The sequence below is a fragment of the Canis lupus genome, chromosome 17, assembly GCF_003254725.2.
Source record: "Canis lupus dingo isolate Sandy chromosome 17, ASM325472v2, whole genome shotgun sequence".
NCBI lineage: Eukaryota > Metazoa > Chordata > Mammalia > Carnivora > Canidae > Canis > Canis lupus.
Window position 1 is genome coordinate 30,686,937 of NC_064259.1, and position 17,846 is coordinate 30,704,782.

General features: G+C 35.7%; 1 protein-coding gene across 3 annotated transcripts in view; it reads right to left on the reverse strand.

Annotated features, from left to right (window-relative positions):
• Positions 1-4,735: 4,735 nt before the first annotated feature.
• HNRNPLL (heterogeneous nuclear ribonucleoprotein L like) overlaps positions 4,736-17,846 on the reverse strand; it is a 39,653-nt gene continuing 26,542 nt past the window's right edge. For all 3 annotated transcript variants that reach the window (XM_025454137.3, XM_025454136.3, XM_025454139.3), the window contains 6 exons: positions 14,425-14,642; positions 11,051-11,172; positions 10,385-10,586; positions 9,426-9,483; positions 9,240-9,338; positions 4,736-5,795 (listed from right to left, as the gene is read on the reverse strand). In XM_025454137.3, coding sequence (XP_025309922.1) covers positions 5,740-5,795; positions 9,240-9,338; positions 9,426-9,483; positions 10,385-10,586; positions 11,051-11,172; positions 14,425-14,642 — 755 coding nt within the window. In that variant the 3' untranslated portion in view covers positions 4,736-5,739. The remainder of the gene's footprint in view (positions 5,796-9,239; positions 9,339-9,425; positions 9,484-10,384; positions 10,587-11,050; positions 11,173-14,424; positions 14,643-17,846) is intronic.

The window sequence follows — 17,846 nt, forward strand, 5'->3', positions numbered from 1 at the left end:
TCTTGGAAATATTCCAAACAAAATAATCATCCTTCCTTGATTTACAAGGCAGTTGCATTCCTAGGAAATTCTTTGTACTGTATACAAAAAACACCATTAATATCTACAAAATATTATTCACTCTAAGATCAGATAGTATCTGATGGGATACTGGCAAGTCATATAGGACAGGGACAATTCTTCCTAGTCCCTGCCCATCAAATATTTGTAGTAGTATCCCCCAAACCATGAAGAAGCACCCCTACATGCTGTTGAAATGTTCTCTAAGGGGGCCACCGGCTGTAGGAATCCGATGAAGTCAGTAAGGCTCACTCAAACCTCAATTACTTTACAAAATGAAGAAAGGTGAGAGGCAGCAATATCCACTTCCTCATTCATAAATTAAAACTAAGAGAATTTCACCCAAAACCCAAAAAATACAATTTAAAAATGAGCATAAGACATGAGCAGACATTTCTTCAAAGAAGACATACAGATGGCCAACAGACACTTGAAAAGATGCTCATCATCACGGAAATGCAAATCAAAACTACCTCACACTTGTCAGAATGATTAAAATAAAAAAGAAACAAACAACAGGCATTGCGAGAAAGTGGAGGAAAAGAAAACTTCTAGCACTGGCAGGAATGCAAACTGGGGCAGCCACTAGGGACAAAAGCATGGAGGTTCCTCAAGAAGTTAAAAATAGAGCTCCCCTACAACCCAGCAACCCACTATTGGGTATGTACCCAAAGAATACAAAAACATTAATTCAAAATGATACAAGAACCTAATGTTTATAGCTGTGTTACTTACAACAGCCAAATTATGGAAACAGCCCAAAAGTCCATCCACTGATGAATAAAGGTGTGTGTGTGTGTTCACACCAGTGAGAATGGTGAAAATTAACAAGACAGGAAACAACAAATGTTGGAGAGGATGTGGAGAAAGGGGAACCCTCTTGCACTGTTGGTGGGAATGTGAACTGGTAAAGCCACTCTGGAAAACTGTGTGGAGGTTCCTCAAAGAGTTAAAAATAGATCTGCCCTACGACCCAGCAATTGCACTGTTGGGGATTTACCCCAAAGATACAGATGCTGTGAAATGGCAGGACACCTGCACCCCAATGTTTATAGCACCGATGTCCATGATAGCCAAACTGTGGAAGGAGCCTCGGCATCCATCGAAAGAGGAATGGATAGAGAAGATGTGGTGTACACTGGAATATTACTCAGCCATTAGAAATGACGAATACCATTTGCTTCAACGTGGATAGAACTGGAGGGTATTATGCTGAGTGAAGGAAGTCAATTGGAGAAGGACAAACATCATATGGTTTCATTCATTCGGGGAATATAAGAAATAGTGAAAGGGACTATAGGGGAAAGGAGAGAAAACGACTGGGAAATATAGAAGGTGACAAACGATGAGAGACTCCTAACTCTGGGAAAGGAACAAGGGGTAGTGGGAGGGAAGGTGGGCAAGGGGTGTGATTGGGTGACAGGCACTGACGGAGGCACTTGATGGGATGACCACTGAGTGTTATGCTATATGTTGGCAAATTGAACTCCAATAAAAAGTGTGTACACCTACATATAATGGAATATTGTTCAGCCATAAAAAAGAATGAAAGCTTGACATTTGCAATGACATGGATGGAGCTAGGGTATAATGCTCAGTAAAAAAGTCAGAGAAAGACAAATAACAAATATCACATGATATCACTCATATGTGGAATTTAAGAAACAAAATAAGCAAAGGGGGCAAAAAAAAAAAAAAAAAAAAAAAACCTGATGGTTTACCAGAGGGGAGGTGGATGGCGGTTGGGTTAAATAGGTGATGGGGATTAAGACGTGCACTTGTGATGATGAGCACTGGGTGATTAAAATAAAAACTTAAAAACAAAACACCAAGAGAATTTCAAGTGCTTCCTCAGATAAAAGGCTTTATATTCAAGAAATGTCTACTAATAAATCAAAGTCTTTTGTATTTGTTCAAGTTCAAAGCATGTTAAAATTGAGATGGCCAGAAAGGTGATAAGCTGAATGAACTAAATAAAATATATCAGTTTTTAATTAGCACTTGAATCCATTTGGTAGAAATGGTAGGTTTTAGGAAAAAGCAACAATATTACAAATTAAATATCCACTAGATTTCAAACTCCCAATAACTTTCTCGGCTTTAAACAAGAATCATGTTTGCACATTCACTTATATTTCGGTTGACATTGGAAACCATCATAGTAGAAATAATTTAGAAGGAATAAAACATGCTGAGGGACAGAAACTATGAATCTTGTTTCCTCTAAATCCGCTTAGGACTTAATTCTGTGAGCAAACAAGTGGAATTATGAATAAAAAGGCTTGCTACTTTTCTTAATAAAGATTTTATTTATCTGAGAGAGCAAGCAAGCATGAGTAGGGGTGAGAGAGGCAGAGGGAGAAGGAGAAGCAGACTCCCTACTGAGCAGGGAGTGGGACTTGGGGCTCAATCCTGGAACCCTAGGATCATAACCTGAGTAGAAGGCAGACACTGAATGGACTGAGCCACCTAGGTGCCCCCCAAATTTTTGCTACTCTTTACGTGGTCCCTTAAATGGACTAAGTCTCTTGAGCCAAAGGACCATATGGAGGCAGGAAAGCTTACTGCAGTTATCTTTCTTACAAGGACCCTTGTCACCTGAAAAACTTTTGGAAACAAAGCTCCTTGTGCTTGATTCTTAATTATGGAAGAATGCTCTAGTCAAAATTGCTTTGCGCTAGAGAGGGAATGAAGTATCACTAACAACTACTAAAAAGCAATTACCTAGCAACCTAACCCTACAGATAGTGATTTTTTAAAAATGAAACACAGCTGACCCTATTTGGTCATTTTTATTCTCTTCTCTCATTTCAGTCCCAGAAAGTATAGTCTGGATAACCAAATCACTAGGATGCTGGTAAGTCTCATGTCAGCTGCAATTGCAATTTTTTAAAATTTGGGGTAGTACCCTCAGTAGGAAAGTATGGTTTTAATAGGCAGCTTATATTCCTTAACTCAGTCATACAGATGTATTATCAAACATTTACTGGAATTTAGATACGGAACAGGATTCTATTATTTAAAAAAATAAACTCACAGCTAATATTATTTCTTTACAGCTATAGAATCTGCTCTTTCATGTTCTCCTAAAAGTGGAAAGATAGCATAAAGAAGTTGTTGTTAAGGCTAAGGAAAGAGAGAGTGTTGTCAGAGCCAATTCCATTCTAGGATCAGATAATATCAGATATTCAACAGCAGTGCTGCCCAAGCAAGTAAACTGTCAAAGATATTACTGATAGCAACAGAATAGGGCTGACGTATCAGTGATCTATGAATAAACAAGGTACAACTTAACATACTTTACACATGAAGAATTTACTGATCATTTTGTTGGGGAAAGAGCATTAAGATAGAGTTCATACCTAAAAGTCAATACCACTTAGAGGTGCCTGGGTGGAGCCGTTGGTTGAGTGACTAACTTGGTTTCAGCTTAGGTCTGATCTCAGGGTCGTGGGATCGAGCCCCAAATCAGCTCTCAGTGCAGTCTTCCTATGACTCTCTCCATCTCCCTCTACCCCTCCCTCCCTGCACTCTTCTAAAATAAGTAAATCTTTAAAAAAATAAATAAAAAATAGTAATACCATTTAAACCAAATCTAAATTAAATAAGCCCTGTCACCATCCAAGGGTTTCTTTCCTAAAACCTTAGGTACAACATAAAATAATCTATAACACTGACATCACGATTAGTTTTCAGAAGAGGGGAAGGGAAGGAAACAATTCTACAAACTCAGAAGTTACCTTTTAAAATGAAAGCATTTTAATTTTGCAATAAATGTAGAAAAGTATTTATAGGAGAGGGGGGATAAAGCTTTGTTTATTGTAGAGTTACATAAACTTAGGTATTAAATTGGCAATGAATGAATGAGGAATATACACCACTGAGTACCACACACTTACAGTTCATATACAAAGTTACCCTTGGCAAAACTGACTGGGTTCTATAAGAGTCTAAAATGCCTCAAGACTGAACTTAAATTTTTCTAGGTCTTTAGAGGGCTAAAGGGACATTGGTTGACAGCTGTTTAAATTCAAAGGGAAATAAATGTTAATGTGTTTGGTATCCATCTTTACTTACTGTTCAAAAATTCTAAAACTTTTTAAAATCCTGCCTCATTTCATTTATTTTTTTAAAGATTTCATTTATTTATTCATGAAAGACAGAGAGAGAGAGGCAGATTCATAGGTAGAGGGAGAAGCAGGCTCCCTGTGGGGTCCCTCATGCGGAACTCGAACCCTGGACCCTGGGATCATGACCTGAGTCCAAGGCAGATGCTCAACCACTGAGCCACCCAGGCATCCCCGCCTCATTTCTAAAAGGATTAAGGCAAAATGTCTTTTTTAAGTTAAAATTCACAATAAAACTTTTACAAAAGATCTAAATGGAACTTCTACTTGCAAATTTGTTTAAAACTCTCAAGATCACAAAACTGCTATTGCCAACTATAAACTTCAGTTATTTTAGGTAGATGAAATATTGTCCCTTTTATTAAAGATAAAAATATAAAATGGCTATATGACATTTTTATTATAAAAAAGCTCTGAATTTGCTAAGTGTGCTACAGTCTCTTTTTTTTTTTTTTTTTTTTTTGCTACAGTCTCTTAATACCATGTTTACACCTTCCTTACACCTTCCTTGAGATGTAGTACTTTCCAAAAAAAGGAAAAAAAACAGATCCAGTGGGAAAGAGAATGTTTAATAAATGGTGTTGAAACAAACAGCTATCTGTTTGGAATAAAAATAAAATTAGATCCTTACACCTTGCACCATATAGAAAAATACATATATTACTGATGGATTCAAGAGTAAAAAATAAAAATGCAAGTACCCAAAATTCTACATACAATTTTAAGGGGTTCACAGACTCCCTAAAGCCCCTCCATGGATCTCAGGTTAAGAATTGTTAATAACTTCTATTAAAATCTCAATGCCAAATACCAAGTGTGTTTTCAAGATCAAGTCACATGCAACAAATGAAGATGAACACATTAACTCATTGTTGTAACTTTATAAAATCTCCAAACTGGAACTAGAAACAGAGGCATGTCAATACAAATGGACAATGACTTAAAAAAAAAAAAAATACACCAATTTAAATAAGTTTGAGTGCATACTGTACAAGTGTATCCATGTCTGTTAGCCTTTCAGAAATATAAAATCAGCTAAATCTTTAGTACTTAAAATTCATTATGTGCAATGTTATTCTCAAACTTGATTAAAATACTTAATAAATACAAGTTATGTTTAATATGAATAACTGCAACATACTTAAAACATCTAAACATATAATAGGAACTCTATAATATTAAAATGCAATACTTTCACCTGCATTAATCTCATACACAATGGAAAAATACTTGCAGATAATTAGCATTAAGAATGCAAATATATTTTCACTGTGGAAGAAAAATAATAAGATTAGAAATCATATATTTGTGTAATCTACAAGGAAGCTGTAGATAGTCTACATTATGACATTCTATTTTAAAATGAAAACAATTCAATATTTAACTTTACAACAAATTTACTCAAGGCAAAATATCTGTTTATTACAGAACAGGATCTTAAATCAAAGTAAGCAAGGCAACATTAGATCAACCATCTTAGATTTTTCTTAATGAAGTGTAGCTTTAAAATTGTAATAAAGGTGAACATAAATTCTAACATGCTCTTCTCTTCTTATAAATGGGATGATGTAGAAAAGCAAAGCTTCAATGTGTAGGGATTGGAACCATCTGTAAAAATAAAAAAAAAGTTAACAGCTCACTTCATCAAACTTTCAAGATTACTCTGAGTTAGCAGAGTAAATTATTTCACCTTTTTATAGAATCAGAAGCAGAAACATAAAGAAGGAAAATTTTTATCTAAGTAAGGTAAGGGGAAGATTACTTTTGTATATCTCCACCAGCAGGTAAGCTACATGTAGGCAGGAACTTTTATCCACAGCTACACACTCTTGCTACTGCTCTAAACCCTATCTGACACACAGAGGCACTCAACATCTCTTAGTGAATTAGTTAATCATTACAGATAAACAGTATAGGATTAAGCTTATGTCCATTAGTGAAGCTCATTTTGCAGAATATATTAGAATGGCAATTCCTCTATAAAAGCCAATTCAAACTGAAAGGAAACAAACCATGAGACCCTTAACTCCAGGAAACCAATTGAGGGTTGCTGAAGGGGAAGTGGGTGGGGGAATGAGATAATTATGAGATGGGCATTAAAGAGGGCATGTGATGTGATGAACACTGGGTGTTGTATGCAACTCATGAATTACTAAATTCTACATCTGAAACTAATGATGTCCTTCCTGTATGTTGGCTAATTGAATTTAAAACTTTTTAAAAAGCCAATTCAAATAGAGGCTGGGAAATGGGATAAGAATGGAATGTAAGGGAAGATATTAATAAGCTGAAAAAGTTCCAGGATCTAGTATTAAATTCTAGAATTAAAGGTTCCCTGGGTGGCTCAGTGGTTTGGTGTCTGCCTTTAGCCCAGGGCATGATCCTGGAGTCCCAGGATCGAGTCCCGCATCGGGCTCCCTGTGTAGAGCCTGCTTCCCCCTGCCTGCGTCTCTGCTTCTCTGTGTGTGTGTCTCTCATGAATAAATAAATAAATAAAATTCTTTAAAAAAATAAAAATTCTAGAATTACTCAAAAAACAGAGTATAATCCACAAAATTTTTTCCATTTTACACATTTTTCTTTCTTTTCAGACCAAAGAGAACTCCTCAATTAATTATGCAAAGAAATAATTCCAGTATCTTAATGGATTAAATTTTTTTAAATTCCTATAAAGGAAAAAGCATATAAATTAACAGGTATTTGCATGACACTGGAGAGGATAAAAAGATAAATAATTATTCCTGCCTCCAAGTAGTTTGTTTATTTACTTATTTATTTAAACAAATGTTTTCAATTTTTTTTTTAAAAGATTTTATTTATTCGTGAGAGACAGAGAGAGAGAGAGAGGCAGAGACAGAGGCAGAGGGAAAAGCAGGCTCCATGCAGGGAGCCTGACAGAGAGAGAGAGAGACACAGAGAGAGAGACAGAGAGAGAGAGAAAGGCAGAGACACAGGCAGAGGGAGAAGCAGGCTCCATGCAGGGAGCCTGACGTGAGACTTGATCCTAGGACTCCAGGATCATGCCCTGGGCTGAAGGTGGCACTAAATTGCTGAGCCACTCGGGCTGCCCCAAGTAGTTTAAAATACATCTTGAGTATGTCTCAAATATGTATATAATTTTAAAACCTTTAAAAGCCTTCTAGCAAAGATTAAGCTTGATTCACTACTTAAAATTTATTTTCGTTGACTAAAAGTTATATGAAAGGAGGTACTCTTATTCTTTAATTAAAATTTTCAAACATAGGGCAGCCCCGGTGACGCAGCTGTTTGGCGCTGCCTGCAGCCTGGGATGTGATCCTGGAGACCTGGGATCAAGTCCCACATCGGGTTCCCTGCATGGAGCCTGCTTCTCCCTCTGCCTGTGTCTCTGCCTCTCTCTCTGTGTCTATGAATAAATAAAATCTTTAAAAAAAATTTTTTTTCAAACATAAAAAATATATAAATTGACACGATAAACCCCCATTTATCTATCACCTAGTTTTAATAACTGTCAACATTTGGCAGTCTTATTTCATCTACTTATTCTCCACACACATTTTGGGAGCTGGAATATTTTAAAGTAAATCCTAGATATATTATTCCACCCACAAATCCTTCAGTGTGTATTTTTCCTTTTTTTCCACATTACACCTAATAAAATTAATACTTTTTTCTTCCACTATTAGAAAAATAAGGGTTTAACACTCCTTAAATCCAGGATCAAAGTAAAGTACACAGCACAAAGCTTCAAAAGTTAAATACTTGAGTGTATTTTGTATGATAGAAAAAGAAGCCTTAACCATTCTGGAGAATAAACAGTGACAATTTCACTTAATACAAATTAAAACAATGGAATTCCATTTTTCATCTATCATACTGGCTAAAAATTGAAAGTTTGACAAGACTCAGTGTTGGTAAGAATGTTGGGCAATGGGCATTTTCATATACCACAGCTAGAGATGTAAACTGTACAACCTTTCTAAAGGGCAATCTAGTAACATTTATTAGAATATAAACCTTTATGTTCTCCACCATTAGGAAATTGCCCTACAAAATAGAAAAAGTGCAATGATAGGGAGGTTATTATAGTAACAGAAAAAACAACTAGAAAAAAACAGTATTCACTAGTAGGGAAATGGGTAAATCAAATAAACTGTGGTGTATCTCTACTATGAATAGCTACTCTGTCTGTGCTTTGGGGAAAAAAAAAGTAGTAGCCTTGCATATGCTGATACAGAAATAGCTCCAAGACATATTAAGTGAAAACAGCAAGGCATAGAAGAGTATGTATAGAAAAACCATTTTGTATAACTTTTAAAAACGTAGATATACATACACTGAGGAGGAGGAATAAAAGGAGACAAGTTAGAAGCTACTGAAAGCTTTTTAACTTTCATTTTGTACCACTGTGTGTCGTTTTTTAACCATATATGTATTGCTTTCTTCTAAAAAGATCAACAGGGACTGTGGGAGCCAGTATCCAAGACGGCCCCAATGGTCTCTACCCTCCTGGTATTCACAGCTCTGTATGGTCCCCTCCCCACACTGTACTCTGGTTGATCTGTGGGACCACAAGGATACAACATAAGTGATAGTATGTCACTTCCAATGTTAGGTTATAAAAGATACTGGGGCCTCTGTTTTAGTCATTTCTCTCATCTCTCGCAGATCACTCACTCGAAGTAAACCAGCTACAATGAAATGGCCAATGTAGCTTAACTGGACTTGCAAATAAGCACATAAATGAGCTTGGAAATGGATTACCCACTTCCCAATCATGACTTGAAATGACTGTAGACCCAGACAACAGCTTGACTGAAACTTCAAGAGACCCTAAGCTAGAAATACCCAGCTACACTGTACATGTTACTGACCCTCAGTTTGCTGTTTTAAGCTGCTTGGTATGGTAATGTTACACAGCAACAGGTAACTAATAAAAGGATTGTTATGAGTTGCAGGACTTATATGCCTTTTTTCTTCATACTTCTCTATATTTAAAAAAAAGTGTTATTTTAAAATTGTTGATGTTTCTGAAGTAACTCCTATTGAATAATTATGACACATCTTTCTTACTTGGAACTCTTATCTGGTAGTGATTAAGTGCTGTAAGGGCTTCTACCGCATCAGTTTTGCATTCCCATTCTAACAGCCCGGAAAGCGTTTTGGCAGAAGCTAAAACAAAACAAAGAAACAAAAATCCAGTTATTTGCTTGTCATCAGTTTAACCAGAAAACTTAAAAAGAGGGAATGTGCACTTACGTTTTGCGTCAAACACTTTATATTTGATAAATGTAAGAACTTCATGGTCATTACATAACTGTCAAAGAAATGTAAAACCCCATTAAAAATATGGCCAAAATAATATTCCTGCCTTTTTTTCTTTTTTTTTTTTTAGAATGTAAACTTTATGGGGGCACATGGGTGGCTCAGACAGTTAAGTGTCTGACTCTTGATTTCAGCTGACCTCATGATCTCAGAGTCATGAGATGAAGCCCCACATCAGGCTCTATGCTGGGTGTAGAGCCTGCTTAGGATTCTTACTTTCCCTCTGCCCCTCCCCCCTTCCTGCGTGTGCACATGTGTGCATGCTCTTGCATGTTCTCTCTCTCTAGAAAAAAGAAAAAAAAGTAAACTTTGTGGTACCGTTTAAGTCCGGCATGAATGAATTAAGTCAAACATGTTTTTAGACTGGTAAGTTCTATGAGAAAATCAATTTTAAAAAGTGATATTTCTTATAAACTATGTAAGTAATTTAGTGCTAATACAATAAAACTATAAATTTTATGTAACATGTATGCTCAGAGTTGTCAGGATTTATTTAGTACCTAAGGTAGAGAGTAGAGTTCCAGAAAAATCAATTATTTTCTAAAGCATTTCCTACAGTTTGGCAAAAAGGCAGGGATATATAAAATTTTGTAACGGACAAGATTTAAGGGCATAGTAAAATAATTTTCTAAATGCAGAAGTCAGGTATTTCATTCCAACTCTCAAAATAACTGAGCCACAAACCAACAAAAGACTAAAAATACTAATAATGCAGAATGGAGGCCAGAAAAGCACAATGGTTAAAGAGTGAGCTATAAAGTACCAAATAAATAACAGAACACCAATAATATCAAAAGCAGAAGATGAATAGTGCAAGACTTTAAAATGAGGTAAAAATGTTATAAATTTTAAAATAATAGGAACATTCTACGTAATTGTATTTTAACACCTACCTTTGTGAAGGTCTCCTCTGTGACACACAGTGGAACATTATAATAATGCAGCACACATGAGGGTGGCTGGATTATATTCTTAGATGCTTGACCAGCACTTGTAAAGCGATTATTTTTGCTCATTGCAAAATCTTTGTAGCTACTTGTACCATCCTCCAGCTCAAATATTTGACTTGGAACAACTGAATGTTGTTTAGACACACTAAAGATTGGGAAGGAAAAAGGTAAAAAACATGTTAGATAAAAAGCAGCAAGTAGGCAGTCTCAAAATGTTAGTATCTATGCCTGCACCAATTTTAACAAATAATACACATAGCTATTTAAATATGATTCAAATATTTAATATTTAAACACTTATTTGAATATTTAAATTTAAGTTATAATCCACGACTCTTATAAGTTTAGGTATATGCTCACATTAGGAAACTTCACATAAAACTTGCCCATTTTAACATGCTGTTTTACAATCATAACACTAAAAGCTAAGTATAGGTGAGCAAAACCTGAATTATATGACCTTAACATGCTATGTCAAAAATGGTAACATTATAGGTGCTAGTTTCAAATGTGCTCTCAATTACATTAAAATATTCTAAAACTGAAATATCTAATAAAAACGATAAAGATTTTTTAATACATTTAAAATTTACCACTTAAGATAATTACCAAACATTAAGTCTTTTCCCAAATAATTTGACATTGTTAAGGTGTGTGACAGCTCTTTCTACAGCATACTCATCACCCATTTCTACCAGTGCTGTACCAGGAATGGTCTTCATAAATTTTACCTGCAAATACAAAATCCCAAAAAGGTGACTATTTCCCTTCTACAATAACAGAATTTCTGAGAGTATGATTTAAGTGGTTGAGGTCAAATACAGACGATCATCTAGAATCTTGACTTTATTCTGCTGTGCTATTAAGACACTCTTAGGGCAGCCCGGGTGGCTTAGCGGTTTAGTGCCGCCTGCAGCCCAGGGGGCCTGATCCTGGAGGCCCGGGATTGAGTCCCACATTGGGCTCCCTGCATGGAGCCTACTTTTCCCTCTGCCTGTGCCTCTGCCTCTCTCTCTCTGTGTCTCTCATGAATAAATAAAAAAAAAAAAAGACACTCTTAACTCTTACCAAAACTCAACAAAGATAAAAGGTAAAAAGGAAGACTGTAATTCTACTGTGTAGCACAATGAAGAAGAGCACAGGCTTACTCTGTCTCTGCTATGTATTGCATGACTTAGGGTAATTTTCTTCTCCAAGCTACAGACTTCCCTATAAAACAGAGACAATGATAACATCTGATAGGGTTCACCGATATTTATTCATTCAATAAATATTAGGTGCCTAAAATGTCTTAATAAATACTGAGCTAGATACTGGGGATTAATGGTGAACATAATAGACCTGGTCTTCTTGAAACTTATATTCTGGTAGGTAGGATAAAAAATTTAAAACTATTCAGAATGCTGTTAAAGCAATTAACAAGATGCTATAAGAAATACTGCAAGACAGCCTTGAGATAGCAGTGACAGCAGGAAGGCTTGTACAAGGTAGGGGCAGTTTAAAAACCAGGCACACTTCACAAGTTTCCATTGCATCTTGGACAAAAGCTCATACCTATCCTCTTATTTTATTCTGGTTTTAGTAGGTAACACTGTAGTAATAAGGGTTAAATGGGTTAAAGTAGGATAGTCATTCAGCATATTACCCACCCCTTACAAAGTCCTTAAATAGCTATTCTGTACCACTAACATTCATGATACCTTGAACATACTTATTTGTTAACCGTAAAAGACTACTACAAATACATTTATACAACAAATACAGCATAGTATTTATATCCATCCTTGCAACTACCAAATTTATTTATTTATTTTTTTAAAGGGAAGGATTTTATTTAAATTTTTATTTATTTATGATAGTCACATCAGAGAGAGAGAGAGACAGGCAGAGACACAGGCAGAGGGAGAAGCAGGCTCCATGCACCAGGAGCCCAACGTGGGATTCGATCCCGGGTCTCCAGGATTGCGCCCTGGGCCAAAGGCAGGCGCTAAACCGCTGCGCCACCCAGGGATCCCGCAACTACCAATTTTAATGGGCTATCCTAGCATTTTTATTTTTCTTTTTATTTATTTATTTTTTTATCCTAGCATTTTTATACTATACCTATACTTCAACAAAACTCAGTTGTAGCAGAACTTTTCAACTTGAAATCAATTACCTTCGTGTGGGCAAACCTTCTATACCTTGATTTAATCGACCTGCAAATCTAGCAATGACTAAATATCTAATGCTAAACATGTAACTCTTATCCTTGTAAATTTCAAAGAAAAAAAAAAAAGGTGAGGCATAATTAACTATATATAAATCTTTTAAAATATTACCATAGCTTAAGTTTCATATATCATAATCATTTAAAAAGTTGAAAAAAAATTTTTTTTACTTTTATTTAGTTATTCATGATAGACACACAGAGAAAGCCAGAGACATAGGCAGAGGGAGAAGCAGGCTCCTGTAGGGAGCCCGATGCAGGACTCAATCCCAGGATCCTGGGATCACAACCTGAGCCAAAGGCAGACACTTAACCACTGAGCCACTCAGGGGCCCCTGTTTAAACATTTTTGAGATGTGAGACCGGAATTGCTCAAATAGCACACAGAAAACTTAAGTTTATCAGACAAAGCGATTTAGGTTTCTAAATCATGAGATAATTAGTTCATAACAGAAAAGACAAAAATATACTAAAGATGTTAATTAAACTGCCTGATTCTGATTGCCTATAAATGTGAAAAGCACAAACAGAAAAGTAACATTATGTGATAAGGTTAAAATACACATTAAAGCCCATTTAGTTATCAAACATGCAGTTCTTCCACCTTAACTAACATCTAGGTGTCTAAGAGAAATGTCTGTGTGAAAAAATCTGAACTACTTCTCAATGTTGCTAAATCTGTCCCATGTATTCCTGGCAAGTTATATAAGCAGAAATATCCCATATGTTATCCCTAGACCAAATGTGGGATTTTCTTTCTTTTCTTTTCTAAATGCGGTCAAATGGTTATGTTGAGGAAATTCTTGTTTCAGAGATTTTCTGAGTTGCTTTCTCAGATCAAGAAGCTTTTAGAATTAACAAAGTAAGAACTAAGAGTACCAACTTTTCAACCCAGGCTCCCTCATGCACACACATTTATGACTCATGCTTGTACCTTTTTTATTGTGAAAAGAATAAAGAAAAATAACATTATCTCAGTACTGAAATTCAAATTAGCAAGTGTATCAAATAACTGGTAACTTAAAACAACCAATCATTTCCCCAGTTAAATTTTCCATGATTCTTTAAAAAATAGTTTAGTGGGACACCTGGGTGGGCTCAGTGGTTGAGCATCTGCCTTCGGCTCAGGGCGTGATCCCGGAGCTCCGGAATCAAGTCCCGCATTGGGTTCCCTGCATAGAGCCTGCTTCTTCCTCCTGTGTCTCTGCCTCTCTCTCTCTCTCTCTCTCTGTCTCTCATGAATAAATACATAAATCTTAAAAGGCAAGCCTCCAGATACAGTTTTGAACACATTCTTTCAAAGTGGGTCACTGTTTTAGATACTGATAGACCTAAAAGCACATTGTTCCTCAGAAGATACTAGAGCCCTAGCACTTAGGAGGCAAGTATTAAATCTAGAAGTCTCCTAAAACTCATGATACACGGCCAAGCTCCATGAAAGTAACTGCTCTTTCTAATTCTACAGTTAACAGGTTAAATGCTAGACACTCTTTGCATCATTACAATCAAAACAGGGTAGTAATTGATTAAACTACTGCTTTGGATTTCTATTTATATTAGCTATTTTTAAAGTATTTTTAGTAGCAACAACCTATACTGATGACTTACCAATAAAACCCAATTTCTGAAGCTTGTAATGAATTTTTAGCTTATGTGGGTTATTACTGGAAGAACTTTTATGTTCCTAATATAAGAAGACACACATATTTGCTGACTTTTCAGACTTCCCTACTAGATATCCTAGCAAAAGAAATTAATATAAAACAAAACTTACCTTTTCAATATTTCCATATAAGCAGAAAAGGTTGAACACTCTTGAACAATTCATTTTTAGCTGATGCAATCCACTAACCATTACAACTGAACCAGAGGGATTTCCTCCATGCATGTAAGAGGAAGAAGCCTGTGGTAATGGATACGCAACAAGTTCAGGTGTGTCTCGAGAGCCCATTCTGTAACGACTCGGTAAAGGCAATAATGGACCATGGGATCCTATAAAAATGATAAACAAAACACAACTTTAGCAGACACACTTCACACTAATAGTAAACTCTTAATATTAGCTAGTGTGATTGCATGTCCAAGGAAAACTCAAATGTGTTTTCAAATATAACCTGTGGAGATTAATAAAATCTGTACTTCTTTCTACCAAATCCAAGATGCATTGACCTGCATATATGTCAGGCTTTTAAGTTTATATTTTAAAAAATACTGTTAACAAAAAAGTGTATATAAGATCAGGCCAAAGATAGCAGGGATGGAGGGGTATTAATGTAAAACTTTGGGCCACTGTGTATAAATTATAATTATCTCAAATTTGTTTAAAAACCATTCTGTCAATATCTTTTGGAGATAATATGATAATATATACAGTGAAATCTCGGAAACTATCTATATACAGATATAACAAAAAGAACATCTCTTTAATCCACTGAAAGGCTATCCCCTTGAATAGATTTTACTGTAATGTGCTTTCTGGTTAGTATTTTATTCCCCTAATTCTAATCTAGGAAACAAAACCTCTAATTTTGTTAATATCACACCTACTGAAAGGTGTCATTTATTCAGCATCTGCATTATCTGAAACATCAAGAACCCAGAAGAAAATAATGCCTGAGTATCTGAAACTGTTGTCACAACACACACACAAATCTACATCTCTTATTGAGAATCCTTATGAAGAATCAACTTGCTAATTTTAGAGTAGTTCTAAACAACTTTGATTTATCTGATTTCCCATCCGTAAAACAAGAAAATAAAGCTAAAGTGAATGGAACAGACAGGAATGGGGGAGTCTGGAGAACTGATACTAAAAGCAGGCACAGGGCACATTCACAATAGCAAGAACTGAGAAGCAACTAAGAAGACTGATAAAGTGGTGGTTGCGGAGGGGAGAAGGGAGGGGGTGAAAGAGGTGAAGGGGATTAAGAAGTACCAACTCCCAGTTACAAAAATAATAATAATAATAATAATAATAATAATAATAATAATAAGTCTCTGGATGAAAAGTACAGCATAGGGAATATGGCCCACAACACTGTAATAACATGATATGGTACTACACTTATCATGGTGAGCACTGCACAATGCATAGACTTGTCCAACTGCTATGTTGTCTAGCTGAAACTAATATAACATTGTATGTCAGAAAAAAAAATTAAAAAAAAGAAAAAAAACACTGTATGTCAACTATACCTCAATTAAAAAAAAAAGCAGCAAAAAAAAAAAAAAAGCAGCAGTAACTAAAATGGAGATATAACTCAGAATTATAAACCTATACATGTTAGGTGTTCCTGAGTTAGTGATTACAGAAGCATACTCTTGTACATGCAAAGCTCCTCCTGATGTGCAAGATACCAATCCAAAAGCCCAAGTCTTTTCCTCATTTCTCAAGAAATAAAGAGTATGTAATGCTACTGGCTCTCATTTTTATGTAAGACTAAGGGACACTTGTCATCTATCAGGTAAGTTACCAAAACCACATTTTGGTATTCATATTAGAGTTTCTGCAGACTCCAATTTAGTATTTATATTTAGTATTCTAAATATAGCTGCCATTCATAACAACACAGCAATACTACCAATGAGCATACACACAGTGTGAATTCCTACAATTTCATGGAGGGAGAAACACTTCATCAATGCATCATCATCATCAGTGTTGCCTTAAATTGGAATGGTTTTCAACTGCCCTTCTCACTGATAATTAGTAGTTTATCAAAACAAACAATATAGCTCATGGTGAGTTACTTGTTAGTGACTATACTTATTTTGGCCTCTAATTTAAACTTGATACATAAGCTAAGGTCAAATATCACTCATTCTTATCCCTACTGCAAAAGTACATATCCATACCACATCATCCCTCCACTACCACCATTTGCTTGTACAGTAATGACACTTCACTATCATCGCTACATTTTGTCATAGAAAGTAGGAAGATGTGTGGCAGACGAGCAGTGGAAACTTCCACTCTATTTAAAGTCCAAAAATGTTGAGATCCACTGCCATAGGTAACAACTGAATTCAGTGCAAGAGAATATAACTGATATTGGTAATCATGACCTCAGCTTTCAGGATTAAATTATGTTGTCTACACTATTTAAATTGTTGCCTATATTTTAAGAAGAAAAAATAGAAATCTTTTAAAAGCTTTCTATACATAAAACAAAAAGTTCACACAAAATGTTTTGATGCTTGGACAGCCTGGGGTAGGCTCAGCAGTTTAGCGCCGCCTTCAGCCCAGGGCCTGATCCTGGAGACCCGGGATCAAGTCCCGCATTGAGCTCCCTGCATGGAGCCTGCTTCTCCCTCTGCCTGTGGTCTCTGCTTCTCTCTCTCCCTGTGTCTCTCATGAATAAATAAGTAAAATCTTTAAAAAAAAAAAAAGTTTTGATGCTCAAAAGCTAATACTTTGGGTATTAAAAAAATTAACTTTATGTGGAAAAATGCTACATAAATGGCATTATTATAATTTTGAAGACATTTTTCACCCTTATACTTTGAAACCTTTGGTTCAGGGGCCATATCCAAAGATGCTAGCAATTAATATACAATTTTTTTCTGAGGTTTAGAGAAAATAAATCTGTGTAATGGCAAAAATAGTATTTTTCAAGTATGAGGGCGTCTACTAGTTCACCTCCTAGGACAGGGCTTCCCAAAGTAAAAGATTTAAAGAATTCTGAAAGCACAGATCTTTAATACTATAATAAACTGATGTATAAATTTAATATAATTAAACAATTAAACCTTTTCTATTCCCTTATTCTCATAGACCATCAGAAAGGAAAAGCCACCCATGGTATCATATGACACCAGAGTGCAAAAATACCTGTTTTGCTGAACTGCAGATGTGAAGGGATACAGCTATGATTTGCAGTTTTTAAAAAGGCTCAACATATCACTAGCACCTACTCCCATCTCTGCTTTTCCCCAATTTCCTCACCTTACTTCTCCACCTCTTTTTAGTCATCTCTCTCTCTCTCTCTCTCTCTCTCTCCTCCAATACTCTATTCTGCTTACTTCCCGAGGAAAGCAGAACAAGTTATCGTCAGAATTAACTGTTTCAATGGACATAGCTCAGAATGTATACCCCTACATAACCCCACCACAACCATTCCTCCTCAGGAGGACCCTATTTATCTGCCAATGCAAAGAATTTTGCACCTCTCTTTAAGTTTACATTTTAAAATTTAT